The sequence below is a fragment of the Gambusia affinis genome, linkage group LG15 (assembly GCF_019740435.1).
Source record: "Gambusia affinis linkage group LG15, SWU_Gaff_1.0, whole genome shotgun sequence".
NCBI lineage: Eukaryota > Metazoa > Chordata > Actinopteri > Cyprinodontiformes > Poeciliidae > Gambusia > Gambusia affinis.
The window spans coordinates 14,920,754-14,935,992 of NC_057882.1; the positions used below are offsets into that span (position 1 = coordinate 14,920,754).

The 15,239-nt window shown below is 40.6% G+C and overlaps 1 protein-coding gene and 1 pseudogene across 1 annotated transcript in view; one reads left to right on the top strand and one right to left on the bottom strand.

The window, feature by feature from the left end:
- Positions 1–324: 324 nt before the first annotated feature.
- Positions 325–15,239, bottom strand: part of fgf11b (fibroblast growth factor 11b) — a 46,093-nt gene continuing 31,178 nt past the window's right edge. Inside the window, exons 4-5 of the mRNA XM_044139626.1 lie at positions 6,960–7,158; positions 325–6,873 (exon numbers count right to left, since the gene is read on the bottom strand). Coding sequence (XP_043995561.1) covers positions 6,737–6,873; positions 6,960–7,158 — 336 coding nt within the window. The 3' untranslated portion in view covers positions 325–6,736. The remainder of the gene's footprint in view (positions 6,874–6,959; positions 7,159–15,239) is intronic.
- Positions 7,154–11,457, top strand: LOC122844319 (annotated as a pseudogene).

Below are 15,239 nucleotides of genomic sequence, written 5' to 3' on the forward strand. Positions count from 1 at the left end.
AATGCATCAGTCACTCTTAAGAGCAATACTTACAAATATTTCTTTCTGTGTCCATTTAATGTTGCCTAACCTCCTACTGCAGCAGTTAAGCCTTTTAGAACCAGTTTTGCTTGTTCTGTATTATCCTGAAAAGGAGCAGAATCACATTAAAGTACCATTTTTGTAACTTTTTGAAAATTCAAACAATAATGCAATAACACATCCATCTCAAATCAACTGCTCTATGATGCAAAGTGTTTCACCTGTCATCGGTCAGCTGGGATCTTCCACAGCTGTTACAAATATATCTCCCTTTTCTTTCCGTCAGAAGTGTTAGACTCTTGGATTATCTTTTTTATTTCTTCAGCTGCAGGCAAAACTAAAGCAATGTTAGGAAAGCCCCCAAAAATAAGATAAAAAAAATGAGCACAAAGAGTTACAATCATACAAATATATGTTAATTTATTGATTAATATATCAGAATAAGACATTTCCCTTTAATTCATGTAGAGGTTGTAGAAATGTACACAGGTCAAAGTGGAGAGAGGGCGAATCGAGGGCTTGTCTCTGTAGATACTGAGAGGGAGTCATCCTTAAAGAGCCAAAGTATGCATGCTTTAAAAAAAAAAAAAAAAGAGTCTGGAAAATTGTTAGATAGCCTTATGGGTTTGCTTGATCTCCTTGAGTGCAGGCTGGTAGTTCTTGTTGCATATTGCTGGTCTTCGGTTTTTGCTTCTCTTTCACTGAAGAGTGTTCAAGAAAGCCGGTACATGAGAATCGTTGGCGTGTCTTTGGGCTCTTGGCGAGAGCAGTCCAACATGTGGCTTAATCCCTGGTTACACTCATGAAGCGTCTTCGAAGTCTATCCTCCTCTCTAACCTCAGCCAAGGCCTTTTAAAAAGGAACAAAAAGAAATGTCATGGCTTTCTTTGTTGGTTTGTTGAATAAAAAAGTAGGAGTTAGTGCTTTTGGAAGACAACACGATTGGTCTGAGAGAGTGAGAGAGAAGTCAAACGTCTGTAAGAGCAAAGGGGGGCAGGAGGCGGTGAGGGAAAGGGGCCATTAGGGCAAACACCCACAGTGAGGCAAAGCATTGGCCCCCCAACAATGCATCACTCATTTAACACACAGTTTACCCACGCGGCAGAATTCGCTTTGGATTTGTTTTCGCTCAGGATTTCATACAATTTTGGATACAACAGTGCTGACCGAACAGATTAAACACGCTTATAAACGATAAAGAAGCACCGAACAGGGGCAGCTTTTCTGCCTTCCGCTGAGAGATTTGCATTACCAGAGGCAAAAAAAAACAAACAAACAAAAAAGCCTTTTAACAGAAAGGACAACACGGATAAGCTCATTTCAGAGAATAATAGTAAAAAAAAAAAGACAGAGAAAAAGTACACCAGATATACAAACACTGTATTATTGGCAGAACAAGCAGCAGTCCATTCATTTTACACATTAGGACAGATGTTGTTGCCCTGAAGCACACTTTTTTTTATTATCTCAAACTGAGATTCCACACATTTTGAAAATTCCTAAGTACACTTCCAAGAATAAGCAGAAGCAAAGCTGCAGCAAAGTCTCATTTACAACTTTGAATATTTAAAATTCCCAATTATGCCACCCGTGACAATGTGTCAGGACTGATTATTTCTTTGACATTCAGGTCATTTAATTGGTTTAATATGCCCTCTAAATATTTTGGTGACCTCACAATGCTGTCATTTTGCTGGGCATTTCTCCACATTATCTTTCATTTCTTTCTTTCATAAAGTTTTCTCCTAAATTTCAGTAAATAACTGCTGTTTGTAGCACTAGTGACATTTTAGGGCAAAATCAAGTGGCTTTATAGGACAGATTTAAATTCAACAGGACTTTTTGAATATAAATGCCATGATGTTACGCTGTCAAATTTGCTCTGATTGTGTGTAATTCCGATGACACACATTTCTCAATGCAGCAAAAGACATGAACCCGTCCTTTCATATCTAGGCCATTAGAGGGAGCTATAGTCGCACATACTTTTACACGGTAACTGAACTGCTTGTGACAGAAGTTCTTGCAAAAGTCTAATGAAAGTGACTATTGGACCATGTGCCCACAGAGATGAGCTGCTTTTTAATCACAAGTGCCTGCTGTACAGCCGGGTATAATGGTTTCTCATGAGCTTTGAACAACTCACCCAAAAGATCCTTGAGAACATTAACAGTCTTTTTTCAGTGCTTGAAATCAAAAAACATGCATAGCTCACACCGGTTTCAGTAGGTGCACCAAAAGCACCGCGGTATTCAGACGCAACGTTGTTGTGTGATCGGAACATTGGGTTGATTGTTTACGATGGACTTCAAATCAAAAAACCTGACTGTCTTTTAAAAAGGTTCCCTGGATGTTTGTTGTTCAGTGCAATATAGCTTTGGGTTCTCGTACACCTCTGCTGAATCGACGCCGTGTAGTGTTCATTAGTCCCTGTTAGTCCCGTTGTATGGTGATGAAGTCAAAATGCTTTAAGAAGCCTGTCAACATGATGAGGTAAACCTCAGACATTTTAAATAATTCCAATTTCTTCTAAGGTTCAATTTGCTCCTATTTTGAAATCTTTTTTAAAAAAAAATATCTGCAATAGATAAAGAAACTCACTTTTATTAAATGTTTTGCTGCTTTTTGAGTTGGAGTTTATTCATTTCTTGCTTTATTCAGTCTGTTGATGCCTGTCTCACTCTTATGCCCCCTTTCTTTTTGTCTCGTCCTCCCATTACTCATTGACGCACGCAACCACACAGAGCTTTATAAAGAAGCTGTAAGTATACGCCTACACAGGCAACATAATGTTGAGGAGAGAGTTAATGGGGTGTAGATGCTGCTGTTCAGGAGATGAAAAGCTCATGTGTGGGCATACGAACTAAAGTGTTTTTGTTTTCCTTGTTAACACCTCACTGTTTGTTTTTGTCCAGTTCATGTATTTTCGCTGTCAGATCGTCGTCAAACCAAAATTATCATCTTAATACTCTAACTGTTTTTTTCTTCTCACCTACAACACCATCCCATCTAAAAACTTCCAACCTTTTCCCTTCTAAACTCTCTCTCTTTCTTATTTTGTTTCTTTTCATCATCCTGACATTCTTTGTTGCCGTCTGTCTACTTACAAAATCACCAACAAACAACTTACTGCGGCATTCTTCACTATTGCACAGTTAAGGACTCGCTGTTCTTTAGGGTTTGGCATGCTTCCAAGCAATTGCACGTCCAAGCCATCACCGTCGTAACGGCGTGTTCACATACCTGTTTGCCTTGTTTTTATGGTCAGCGGCACCATTCGACTAACTTCACTTTCATTTCTTCCCAACAGGTGGCGATAATGTGCCAATTCAATAAAAGAAGAAGAAACTTTGCGAATTCAGACCATCAACATCGAAGCTTTCGTGTCTTTTGTCCTCAGTGTGACAAATCAAAGGTGTTACAAATATCCGAACCCATAATTTTTTCTAGATCATGCAAGTTCTGTTGTGTTGGGCAGCACATTTAAAATAGGAGTTTTATAATGGTGTAGTCTGTGGAGTCATTAAAATTGTTAGAAGACAGTATGTATATCTACGGAAGACGAGTAGAACTATGAAAAAGGAACATATATTGAGTTTAATCTCGCGATTCTGAGTTTTATCAGGCACCTGAAAAAAGATTTTTTCAGTACCCCAATTGGCAATTGCTCCTTTCTAAAGAGAAATTACAACCATATTTGGTAATTTTTTAAAATATTTTTTTTAATTAGCTCAAGTCAATTCACTCTTTTGACAATTTTAAGGCTCATTTCCTACCGCCACCTTTTCTACTTCCTACCAGGAGAAAAACCTATAAAATGCTCAACTTTCAAGCTAAAGACATTAAATTACTGGATATTAAAACAGACTCTAATTTCTGTTTTGATCAGTTGACTTGAGATATTATGCCCCTTAATCAAATGTAACTGAATCAAAGTGAACTCCCTGTGGTAGATTGTTGGAGTCCTATGACCATATTTCTTTACAGGTAACTGGGAGTACACACAAAAAAAACTTAGTAAACTGCAAAAGTGGCAAAGGAGTGAAATGGCCATCACCCATGCACTTCCATATCTTTGCTGTGAGTCTGAAAGTTATATAAAGTTATATGGAGGAAAACATATAACTTAGCTTAAATAAAATTAATTTAATCCTCCGACTCTGAGATCCATAATAACTCAAAGAGTTAATTTAAAAAGGACAGAAAAGAATTAGCTGGACCTTATCAAGCAAAGCAAATTGTAAACAACCCCCTACTCTTTGCATGTAATTATCATATTTATCATTGTAGTGATTCTGTATGCACGAAGAGTAAAATTTTGGCTCTAAAAGAATCTTTTGATGTCACTGCTTTGTGCCTCCAAATACTTTCATATCTTCAGCTTATGGGCATCTTAGAAATATACAACCGTGAGCTAACCGCTGTGCAAACACTTTGATATTATACAGTGGTTGGTGATGCGCAGCTAGAACTCAGTTTGAGTATGCTAAATTCCCCAGAGAGAGGGAGTTGTGTTCAAAAATAGAGATTTGAAGGTCTGTGCCGCTGTATTTGCCACATGGATAAAATATCCCAATGCTAAGCGAGGGACTGTTTTCTTGCAAACACTCCCAAAAGACTTAGCAAAGGGGGAGGCTTGAGTGAAGCCCTTCAACTAATTCTCTCCAACTACGCTCCTTGTCATAAACTGAATGCAATGTCTCTTTGTCTCACGTTCATTGTCATATCTACATGCTGCAAGTCGAACCTCTCCTGCTTCCTCTGCAGCATAACTTCCTTATCGACATTCCCCAAGAATACACCTGCTAATCCTTCGCACTTCCCAACTAACCGCCAATACATCTTTTGCATTTTCACTCTTTAATTCCAGACTTGCTTTCACCCTCTGTAGTGCACATTCATAAGTCTTCTATGTCACATTCTGTAACCCTTCCTCACATTAATTTTCCACCTTGGACGCATAATTAGCATCTTTCCTTGTTTGTTCTCGGTACTTTCCACTCACTGTTTTCCTGGGAAAACAAGGTTTTGCGTGAATATTGTGCCGATACACACATACGCTGATGACTCTGCTTTTATAGCTTAAAGCTCCTATTTTAGCCCCCCACCCTCACATGCACCCAAAAAAAATAGAAAAGTTACTTAATAGAACGAAATACATTCTCAGTCTGATGCACTGAGGCGGCCCTGAAACAATGCTATTTTAAATTGTGCGTCGGACAAGAGTCACTGCCAATGGTTCACAAGACAGATGAAGTATCACTTACTCACAGGAGCCGACGTATCGAAGACACGGCGCTGAGCTTAGAGTGAAGGACACAGAGGACCCACATTTCGTCCATCTATCCCCCTGCACAGGCTCTCATTCACTCTTACTGTCCATCTGCACACATCCACTCACTGGGGTTAAAACACTGTCACACCAGGACATTCACTCAAACAACTCCATTTTTTTCCCTTTCCTTTTTTTTTTGGAGGGCAATTCTTCCAAGGTGATTTGATAAAGTGAGTGAGTTGATAAGCTGCCAGACGTCCTCGGAATAACAAGTGCTCCGGCTCATAGGCTGTGTGGCTTTGATGTTGGGCCTCAAACCTGGTTTTATGCTGACAGCAGATGCTGACTGCAGTATACATTACTGCACCTTTTTCCATGCGTCTGAACTCAGATCAGCCCCGGGTTTAACTTTGCGTCCCGGTTCCTCGTTTGTTGTCTTTGATGAGCGCGCGCAGTAATTAGCGATGGTGTGGTAGCGATCACAGGAAGGACGGAGTTTTCCTCTTTTATTATTTCTCTGAATGGAATTTTATTTTTTTTTACAATTTCCTTGAGAAATATTAATCAAATTGTAAAGAGTTTTGTCATGTTTTTAGTTTTTTTTCTTTATTTTGTTTGTATTGTATTTTTTTTTTTTGTTCTGTCTGACTGGGATTGTTATAGAACCTTTTTTGTTTTAACTCGAGTACTCAACAATTTTATCATCGTTCTTACATTTGACAGGCTGAAGTCATCATCAGTTTGAACTTTTAGAAGGTAAACAGGAACAACAAGTAAAAAAAACAAACAAAAAAAAAAACCTTTGACAACAGGTTTTAGTTTCTGATGTGATGAACTTGCTTTGCTCATGTTGGTGTGCTGGTATGACCTGACTCAGGCTCCCTGCTGATTGCTTTCCCCTCTGATCCGTTTCATCTCGAGTTAAGCTTTAGAGGACCCTGGTTATTACTTTAGCTGGTGGGCAGATGGTGGGTGGAGAGCTTGGGTGAGGCAGAACCACGCTGTCACCAACTTTGAGGCTCAAAGGGAGCTCCCCATGGGTTTGGATTATGACGCTGAGTCAGGAGGGAAATATGTTATGGTTGAACATTGAGTACAACAGAGCGAATAGAAAAAAAAGCTTGAGTCCGGCAGGAAAATAAAGGGACGTGTGAATTATGACGTCACAGGAGACATAGTGAACGAGAGAGAGAGGGACATATATGAGGAAGTTGGATGGGCTGTTACAAACCCGGGGCTTTCTTTCTGTGGCTTCAGGTGAGGGCGGGGACTCCTCTCTCTCAGGCCTTCTCCTGGCTCTTTAACTCTCAGCATCTGGAAGCGCAATTCTGGGTCATGGTGGCCGGCAGGTGCTGTTTCGTCAGCCACGCTCAGTGCATTATAGGCAACCGAGTTCCCAGTGTCACTTCTGCCCTTTAGTCCCACCCTCGATCTCCTGTGCTATGAGGCGTCAGCCTGGGGAGACTCTTTCCGTCCATTCTTGAGCTTCGGCGAGTCTGACGTCTTCGCTGCCTTCCGAGGAGGACTCACCGGTTCGCCGGCAAGCTCATGCAACGACGGCTCCTTGTACATTGCGACTGTGTGAAGAAATAGCATTGTGTGTTAAAAACATACTTGGGGAAAAAAACAACAGCAACAACAAAAAAACATCCAAGACACAAACCTTCTATGACTTTTGGTAAGAAATGTGCGGCCGCCTTGGTCTTCTTCACCCGATTGCCCTTCATGATGTGACCATCCTTATTAATGCCGATATACCAGGAACGTCCGGACTGGGTCTGGCGGTAGAGCATGGACGAGTATGTAACGTAGTAGTTCTCAAACACGCTCTCCTTGAACTTACACTCGGGAGTGAAGTGTTCCTAAAAGAAAGCAGAAGGAAGGAAAATTGTGTGGAGAGATCATAAGAAATCCAGATGTTCTCTTTGAATTGTATTCTGTTCTTCGTGCACTGGCATTGAGTTCTTGTACAGTAGTATTGTTCTTTTCAACTTGCTTTGTAATTTCTCTGAGTCTCAGTTTGGCCGCTTGGTGTTAATTATTCATCTTCCGTTAGTCTACCTGCTTACCTTCTCGAACAAAACTTAAAAATCATACACACTTCTCACACACAGCAGAAAAATACCCAATGGAAACTTTTCAGAAGTGAGATTCATCTGGCATGGTCTGTTTGTCTGGCTGTACTCCACCTGCCCTGTATGTCTTGGTCCTATTAGTTTTCCATTTTATCATGAAAATATTGTCATTATGCTCATTTTGAGCTTCTGTTTTCACTTTGGCCTTGTTTAACCTGCATATATTACAACAGAGTGGATCTTTATGAAGAAGATTGTTCGCTATTCTTCTCTAATAAACCCCATAAGCTTTGCTTCCTTCCCAATCTTATTTTCATATCTGTTCACTTATTTAAACAGTGTGTGCTTTTAGAAGCAGGAACATGGAAAAGGGGACAACGGACAAATAAAAAAAATAGAGCTTTAGAAAAACAATCTACAGCAGATAAATCTGGACTGAAAGTTATGTCTTTATAAGTAGGCTGTAGCCCAGCAGAAAGCTGATCCAGAATCTGAGAGATGACCGTCTCCTGTGTGCCAAGTTTTCAGCTAATGGTTCTTTGGAAACATTCTGTTGGTGATAGAATGCTATTTTGTCTTTGCCAAATTATGTAAGTCTACAAACCATTTTTGGGATGGTTTGTGGATTTAACTAAAGCACATGTGTCAAACTCAAGGCCCGCGGGCCACATGTGGCCCGCTACGTGATTTTATGTGGCCCTCTCCCCCCACCACCGTTTTACAGTGCTATTGATTGACTTAAAATAGGTTTTGAGCACAAATTGACCACAAACTACATCTCCCATAATGCCTTCCGATTGTTACCAGCCAACATTAGGGCTTCTCGCCACTAGAGTGCAGCAGAGTCACCTCAAGCTGATTATTAATTTTCCCAGCGAATAAAACTGAAACATCGACAAGCTAACATCAAAATGTCTAAGAATAGAAAAATCGATTTACAAGGAAGACTGTTTCATGAACGATGGGAAAACGAATACCTCTTTGTACTACAAGGTGAAAAACCAGCATGTCTTTTGTGTTCTGGGGCAGTGTCCGTTGTGAAAGAATACAATATACGTCGGCATTTTGAAACAAAACACGGAGCTAAATCTAAATTTAGCCTTCAAGAAAAACAAAAAATTGCAGCAGATTTAAAAGGCAGATTGCAAATGCAGCAGAAATTGTTTACAAAAGCCACAGCCAAAAATGATGCAGCGGTGAAAGCAAGCTTTATTGTAGCTGAAGAAATCGCCCGAGCTTCAAAATCTTTTTCGGAGGGTGCATTTTTGAAGCAGTGTATGCTAAAGGTGTGTGAGCAGGTGTGTCCCGATAAAGTACAGACTTTCCAAAATGTCAGTTTGTCAAGAAATACCATCGCGGAACGAGTTAAGGAAATTGCCGGAAATTTAGCGACACAGCTGGCCGAAGAAATGGGCAGCTGTCTAGCTTTTTCATTAGCTGTGGATGAAAGCACAGACAACGTGGATACGGCGCATTTGTCCATTTTTATTAGAGGGGTGAAGCCAGACCTGTCTGTAACCGAGGAGCTCCTGGATATAGTGGCGCTGCATGGAACCACAACCGGCCGGGACATTTTTGATGCAGTGGAGAAGTCTGTCGGTAAAAATAAATTGCCGTGGGAAAGGTTGGTGGGACTAACTACAGACGGTGCACCTGCGATGTGTGGAGGAAAAACAGGCTTGGTTGGACTAATGAAGGAAAAAAATGCAAAAAAGCAACAATCAGACGCCGCTGATCACGTATCATTGCCTTATCCATCAGGAAGCGCTGTGTGGAAAGGTTCTGGAGCTGGATAATGTGATGACCACTGTCATGAAAACAGTCAACTTTATTCGGGCGCGCGGCCTGAATCACCGCCAGTTTCAGATGTTCTTGCAGGAGGTGGGTTCAGAGCATGAAGATATGCCGTACCATACAGAAGTAAGGTGGCTGAGTAGGAGCAAAGTCCTTAAACGATTTTTTGAACTTCGAGAAGAAATCGATCTTTTCATGAAAAACAAAGGAAAACCCTTGTCTGAACTGTCCGATCCGAAATGGCTGTGTGAATTTGCTATGTTATGTGACGTCACCGAGCATCTTGCTCAGCTAAATCAGAAACTACAAGGACGTAAACAAGTCATCACACAGATGTCCGACATGATCACAGCTTTCCAGCGCAAACTCGATCTATGGAAGTACCAGGTGGAACAAAACAATCTCGTCCACTTTCCTGCATGTCAGATCATCTCAGCCTCATCTCCCGGTGCTTTTTCATGTGCTCGGTTAACTACCAAACTAACTCTGTTAACAAACGAGTTTGATCGGCGCTTTTATGACTTTAAATCGCAACACTCTAGTTTTGACATCTTTGCCAATCCTTTCACCGCCGATGTCTGCAGTGCGCCCCACCGCCTTCAGATGGAGTTAATTGAGCTTCAGAGCGACAGTGGCCTGAGAGCGAAGTTCCGTGATGTTTCAATCGAGGACTTTTACCGTCTACTTCCCCCTGATTTGATGCCACAGCTTCGACTCCATGCAGCTCGTGTTTTGTCCATGTTTGGAAGCACCTATCTGTGCGAACAGATGTTTTCAATAATGAATTTAAACAAGACCAAGCACAGATCGCGCATTACTGACGAAAACCTACACGCCGTTTTGCGGATTGCCACAGCACAAGAACTAAAACCAGACATCGACGAACTGACAAGGGGAAAACGGTGCCAGACATCCGGCCAGAAAACATTGGTAAGCACAAACAAACTGAATTAAAATAGAATTAATGTAAAACCAAAACTCAGTATACTGGAATATGAATATAGTTTATTGATTTTGCTTGTGTTTTGTTTTGTGTTTATTTACAGAACACAACTGGTGAATGAGGATGTGTGTGAGTTGGTGACAGAGTGAAAAGGGATCAGCTTTGTGTTCAAGGACAGGCAACATCGCCTAATTGTTTTGTTCTTATGTGAAATACATGTTCGTTGTGTAATAAATAAACGTTTTGTGAATGAAGTTGAGAGTTAACAGCAAAACTTGTTTTTATTCTTTGTCTGCTTATCTTTAAACACTGATTTAAGTATTGTAATTTTTCAACTGAGCAGTAATTTTACATCCATGCAAACTCAAATGTAATATTTAAAACTTGAATACATAAAATCAGTTACTTAACAATATGAGGTGTTGTTTAATTTATTTTTAACATTGTATTTCCATACATTTATGCTAGGGTTGACCAAGTCTAGTTTTCCAGACCTATCACTCTGCAACTTTAGAGGCGTTCCTTCTCTAACTAACACACCTGGATCTTTGACTCATTCATAGGCCTCTAAAGAACTGAGTTGCTGCTACTGAGGGAAGTCAACCTTTTGTCTGGGGTATGTTTTAGCAGGGACGCATCTATAAGTTGCAGTCTGTTGCAGTCTGGAGGACGGTATAAATAATTCCTGATATATACCGTCATTGTGGCCCGTTGAGGGTGGCCAATATGCTGAAGTGGCCCTTGGTGAAATCGAGTTTGACACCCCTGAACTAAAGAAATGGAATCAATTGGTGTCTTTGTGACTAACACACTGCGTACAAATCTAAATTAAAACAGATTAATTTTTTTTTTTTTTTTTTTTTTACTTTTTATTGGGGTTTTTTTTGCTACAGCTGCAGTTGTGTCAAGGTTAAAGAGCATTTTGTTTATAAATCAGAGCTAGAATTTTTAAATTTAGGTTCTGCTGGAACAATACATGGAGTTATTGTGTGATCTGCAGTAGGTAGCTGTCACCACAAATTAATTTAATATAAACCCAGCTTAACTTATCCCTGAGGCTGAAGCTAACTGTTGGTAAAAAAAAAAATCCAAATAAGTTAAAGTAGTTGTTTATTAAAATAGAGATAGATGATATTTTTTTGACACATGCATGTCAAGCTTTATTTAAAATGTCCACATGTCCAATTTTTGGGACATTTCTTGATTTATTGAATCATGGCAAGTTTGGCTTTCCATACATGGTGTTGGTAAGGTATTTTAGGCTGCCACTACTGTTTATGTGCCATTTTAAGGCGGACCAGCATTCTTTGTTTTGGTCCACATCAAAGTTTGGTTACACCTTCACATCTTTTCAAACAAACTAGACTTTCTAGGCAAATGAACCACAGTTGGATTAAAGTGGACTAAACGTGGCTGGAGTTGGAAGGCCCAGTTCTGAGCACCCGGCTACCAACATGAACCCCGCTAAATGGAAAGATATGAGGAGTAGCTTTACATTTCTGCACATTTTAGTGGTTTTATTTATATAGTTTTGGATTAATTAGGTTAATCATTTTACTGAATAAGCTGTAGGTACATTATGTACCACAAATTTTCTTAAGTGCAATTTTTAATCAGGTAAAAAAAAAAACCTGATTAAACTGAACTTTGCGCCTTGTACAGAAGACACATGAGGCACAAAGTAGAAAATATTAATGAAGAAGGCTACAATTAATAATCATTCCTCATACTCATAACATTTTCTTCATATTGACATGCTTTCAATGACTCATGAAAAAGAAAACAAAGCAAACAGTTGAAGCTGGAAGTACGTTTCCTTACAATTGTGATTTACATATTTTGACATAATCATTTGGTTATAAAAAGTAGTTGCCAATTCAATTAGCTGATTAAGATGATCCATGAATCATATCCTAAGCTGTATCGTAGATTGGTCTTGGCTTGGATTGTCCCTTTTTAAGCAGCTTTGGACAGACGCCAGAACAGTAAATGTTGATGTAAATGACTGAAATTAAAACACTTGGCAGATTGGTTTAAAACACAGCCTGGCGGCTTGTGATTTTGGACTTTGGTTTAAATTAAAATGATTGTGAGCTGTGGCATTTCCGTCGGTATTGAGAAACAAATTTTACTCCATCCACCGTATATCTAATCCATTGTGGGGAGCACAGATGCGGCGGACGGAAGCTGCTGTTGGGCAAGAGACATTTTCCATTTTGGAACCGTCGCTGACTCGCTGCATGCGCGGTCACACTCGTGACCGCTTTAGAACACCCCGCACGTCTTCGGATCGCACCACCTCAATGCACAGTCCAACGTCACGCAGCTGAAATCCATAATTTTCCAGTCACCCAAAAGAGAATTAATAGAAAACCGTCTTGGGTTCTGTCAGGTTTTTTTTTTTTTTTTTGCCTTACCGGCCAAATGTAAAGAGGCAGAATAAAATCAAGTTAGCAGAATTTGGACCAAATCCAGTCACAGTAACTGATCACGTTCCAGCAGCCGTACCCTTCCCTTTCTGTCCTCAACATAACGGCTACTGATCCCTGCATAATGTTGACCGGTGATATTAACCAACAGAGACAGACATAAATCTCTCTTAGCCTCCATCAGGGTCTCGACAGGGTCCTTCCTCTGTCAGGGAGCAAAGCCAATCTGCTGGATTGATTAAGTAAGAGCAACAGGGCAGAAATGGCTGAGTATAGAATTTCTCGGAGAGTCGGGACAACACGGGAGGCCTGGAGGCTCGCAGCTTGCTACAGACAAGCTTTAAAAAAGAGCCAGAAGGAGAGCAAGATGCCAGGTTTACACCTATCACAGATCATCCCTTTCTCCTTCAAAAAGGAAGCATCCCTTTTCTCAGGTTCACTCTCCCCTTATTTCACAACTTTCCTCTCACTGAAGGGAAAAGACAAAAAAAACTACCCTTAACCCAACAAATGCCATCATTGCCCTCACATGGCAGAGCTATATTAAGATTCCCTGACAGGTTTGATATCTTCTGCTGCGCTAACACAGAGGATGGGATCGATAGATGATCCGCTTCATTCATTATTAATCAGGCCAGAGTGAGAACGAGGATTAGGAAGCGCAGGAGCCAGAGGGGAAAGGTAGGAGAAACAAGAAGGAGAGCAGAAGATCACTCAGAGGGGACTGAATGGGGTTTCTGGATAAGGAAGTGAATCAAAGTAAAGAGGAATCTGCTTCTATGCTGGGAGTGAGAGCTGAAGTGCCGGTGCAATGAGGTCCTCAGGGGCCTTGGATCCAACACTTATGTGGATCTGTGGCAGAAAGACACTTTTTAAGCACAAAAAAAGAAGTTCTGGTTAGAACACCTCTCCCAAGACACCATGTTGTAATGCTCTACAATCATTTCACTGAAAGAATAGAACCGAGTGAATTCAGTTTGACAAATTGTGTACATCGTACTCCTTTGAAATTTGTAAGCGAACTAATTCTGTTACAACTTTGTGAAATATTTATAGACTAAATAGAATTAAGTTTGTTTGTCTTGCGAGTCTATGTATTGCCTTGTGATGTCATGGCGAGCCTTACTCCTGATTCTCACTCAAAGACCAAGTTAAGGCAATTGTAAAGCAGTAAAAAAAACAAAAACCTTTTTAGTTAGGGTTAATTGACTAAAAATGTGTTCCAGTAGATTAACTAATAACAACCGTGTTGTAGTATGGCCGTCATACAGAAGAGGGTACCGCAGGTCATTCATGGAGCCAGTTGATACAGAAACAAAGATGGCAGGACCATACCAGAAGGTCTAAGCCATGGTCCTAAAAGAGTTCAATGTGGGATGTAAAACGCCACTTATGTGGCTGAAATATAAACACTCAACCATTTTCTTAAGTTTCACAATGTTTTATTCACTTATTATTATTATTATTATTTTTTAATCCAGCATATTATTAAAATGCACTCCTTTATGTTATGGAAAGACGGTTGACCCTCTTCATACAAGAGAAAACTCGGTTTTTAAAAAGCAGCAGCTTATTTATTAATCGTTAGCTGATCGATAAGATCAGTCAACATTAGGTTAACTCATGAATCGATATCTTGCATCCCTCACTTGTTTTGGTAAAATTCTTCAACTTATCTTCCTGCACGACCTGAGAGCACACAACGCAATCCTACATCATAAGTATCACATTCAATTACCCATTGCAAGCAGAATAATTGTCCTTAAAGCACACGATGAGGATATCCCTCAAACTGGCTCAGATGAATTCCTTCTGACATTTTGTTAAGAGTTGCACTTTTTACAGATGAGGGATGAAGGAATAAATTAATGTGAAATTCTGGCTGCGTGGAATAGAAATGAATCAAATACCCCTGTCTTCAAAGTGACTCAGGTAAGCCACTGTATTTCCTCCTGTATGCCTGAAGCTAAAAATGAACTTGAATGACAGCGGATGCGAAAGGTAATATCTGTGGTCCGTGCTGAGAATCCCTAAGACGGGAAGAACCTTTTTGTGATGCGGAGTATCGTCCCGACCCCCCTCCGCCCACAAACACCATCTCCCTTTTCATCCCTTGTGTCTGATTACATCTATTCTGCTTCGGAAAGCTTTGCCGCCGAACAATGGATAGTGTAGTCACCAACAAAGCGCCATTAGCAGAGAAGGACAGGGCACATTTTCCAAAACTCTAACATATTTTCCTAATTAGTGTATAATAAACAAGCGGGAGTGTGTTGCGTGTCACCGATGTTCTACATATTGTTTACTTTAACCTCACCATGCACACGCCGGCATGAAATCAACGTAAATACACCCTGAAAATTGCAACCCCTGCATCTCCAATTCAAAGGTACACGCTTCTGCTTTCGTGATGAGCAGTTATTTGCAGTCCCCTGTGCGGACAGCAGGGGTCACAGGCTTTCTGTGTGTGTTTGAACCGTCCCGTCAGCTCCTCAAGTAATCTGGGAGCTGCTGTGAAATCTGCCCAGCTGCACCAAGCCGTCTCGTTTCTACTGCGGCGATCTCTTTCTTTCGTGTAAAGCTTGTTGGGAGCAACCCCGCCCCGCTCCCCCATAACGCAGACAGACGGCCAGAGAGGGACGCCACCAGAAGGGCATGTTGATGATGATGTTGCCGTTGAGCCACATGTAGACACACGACAA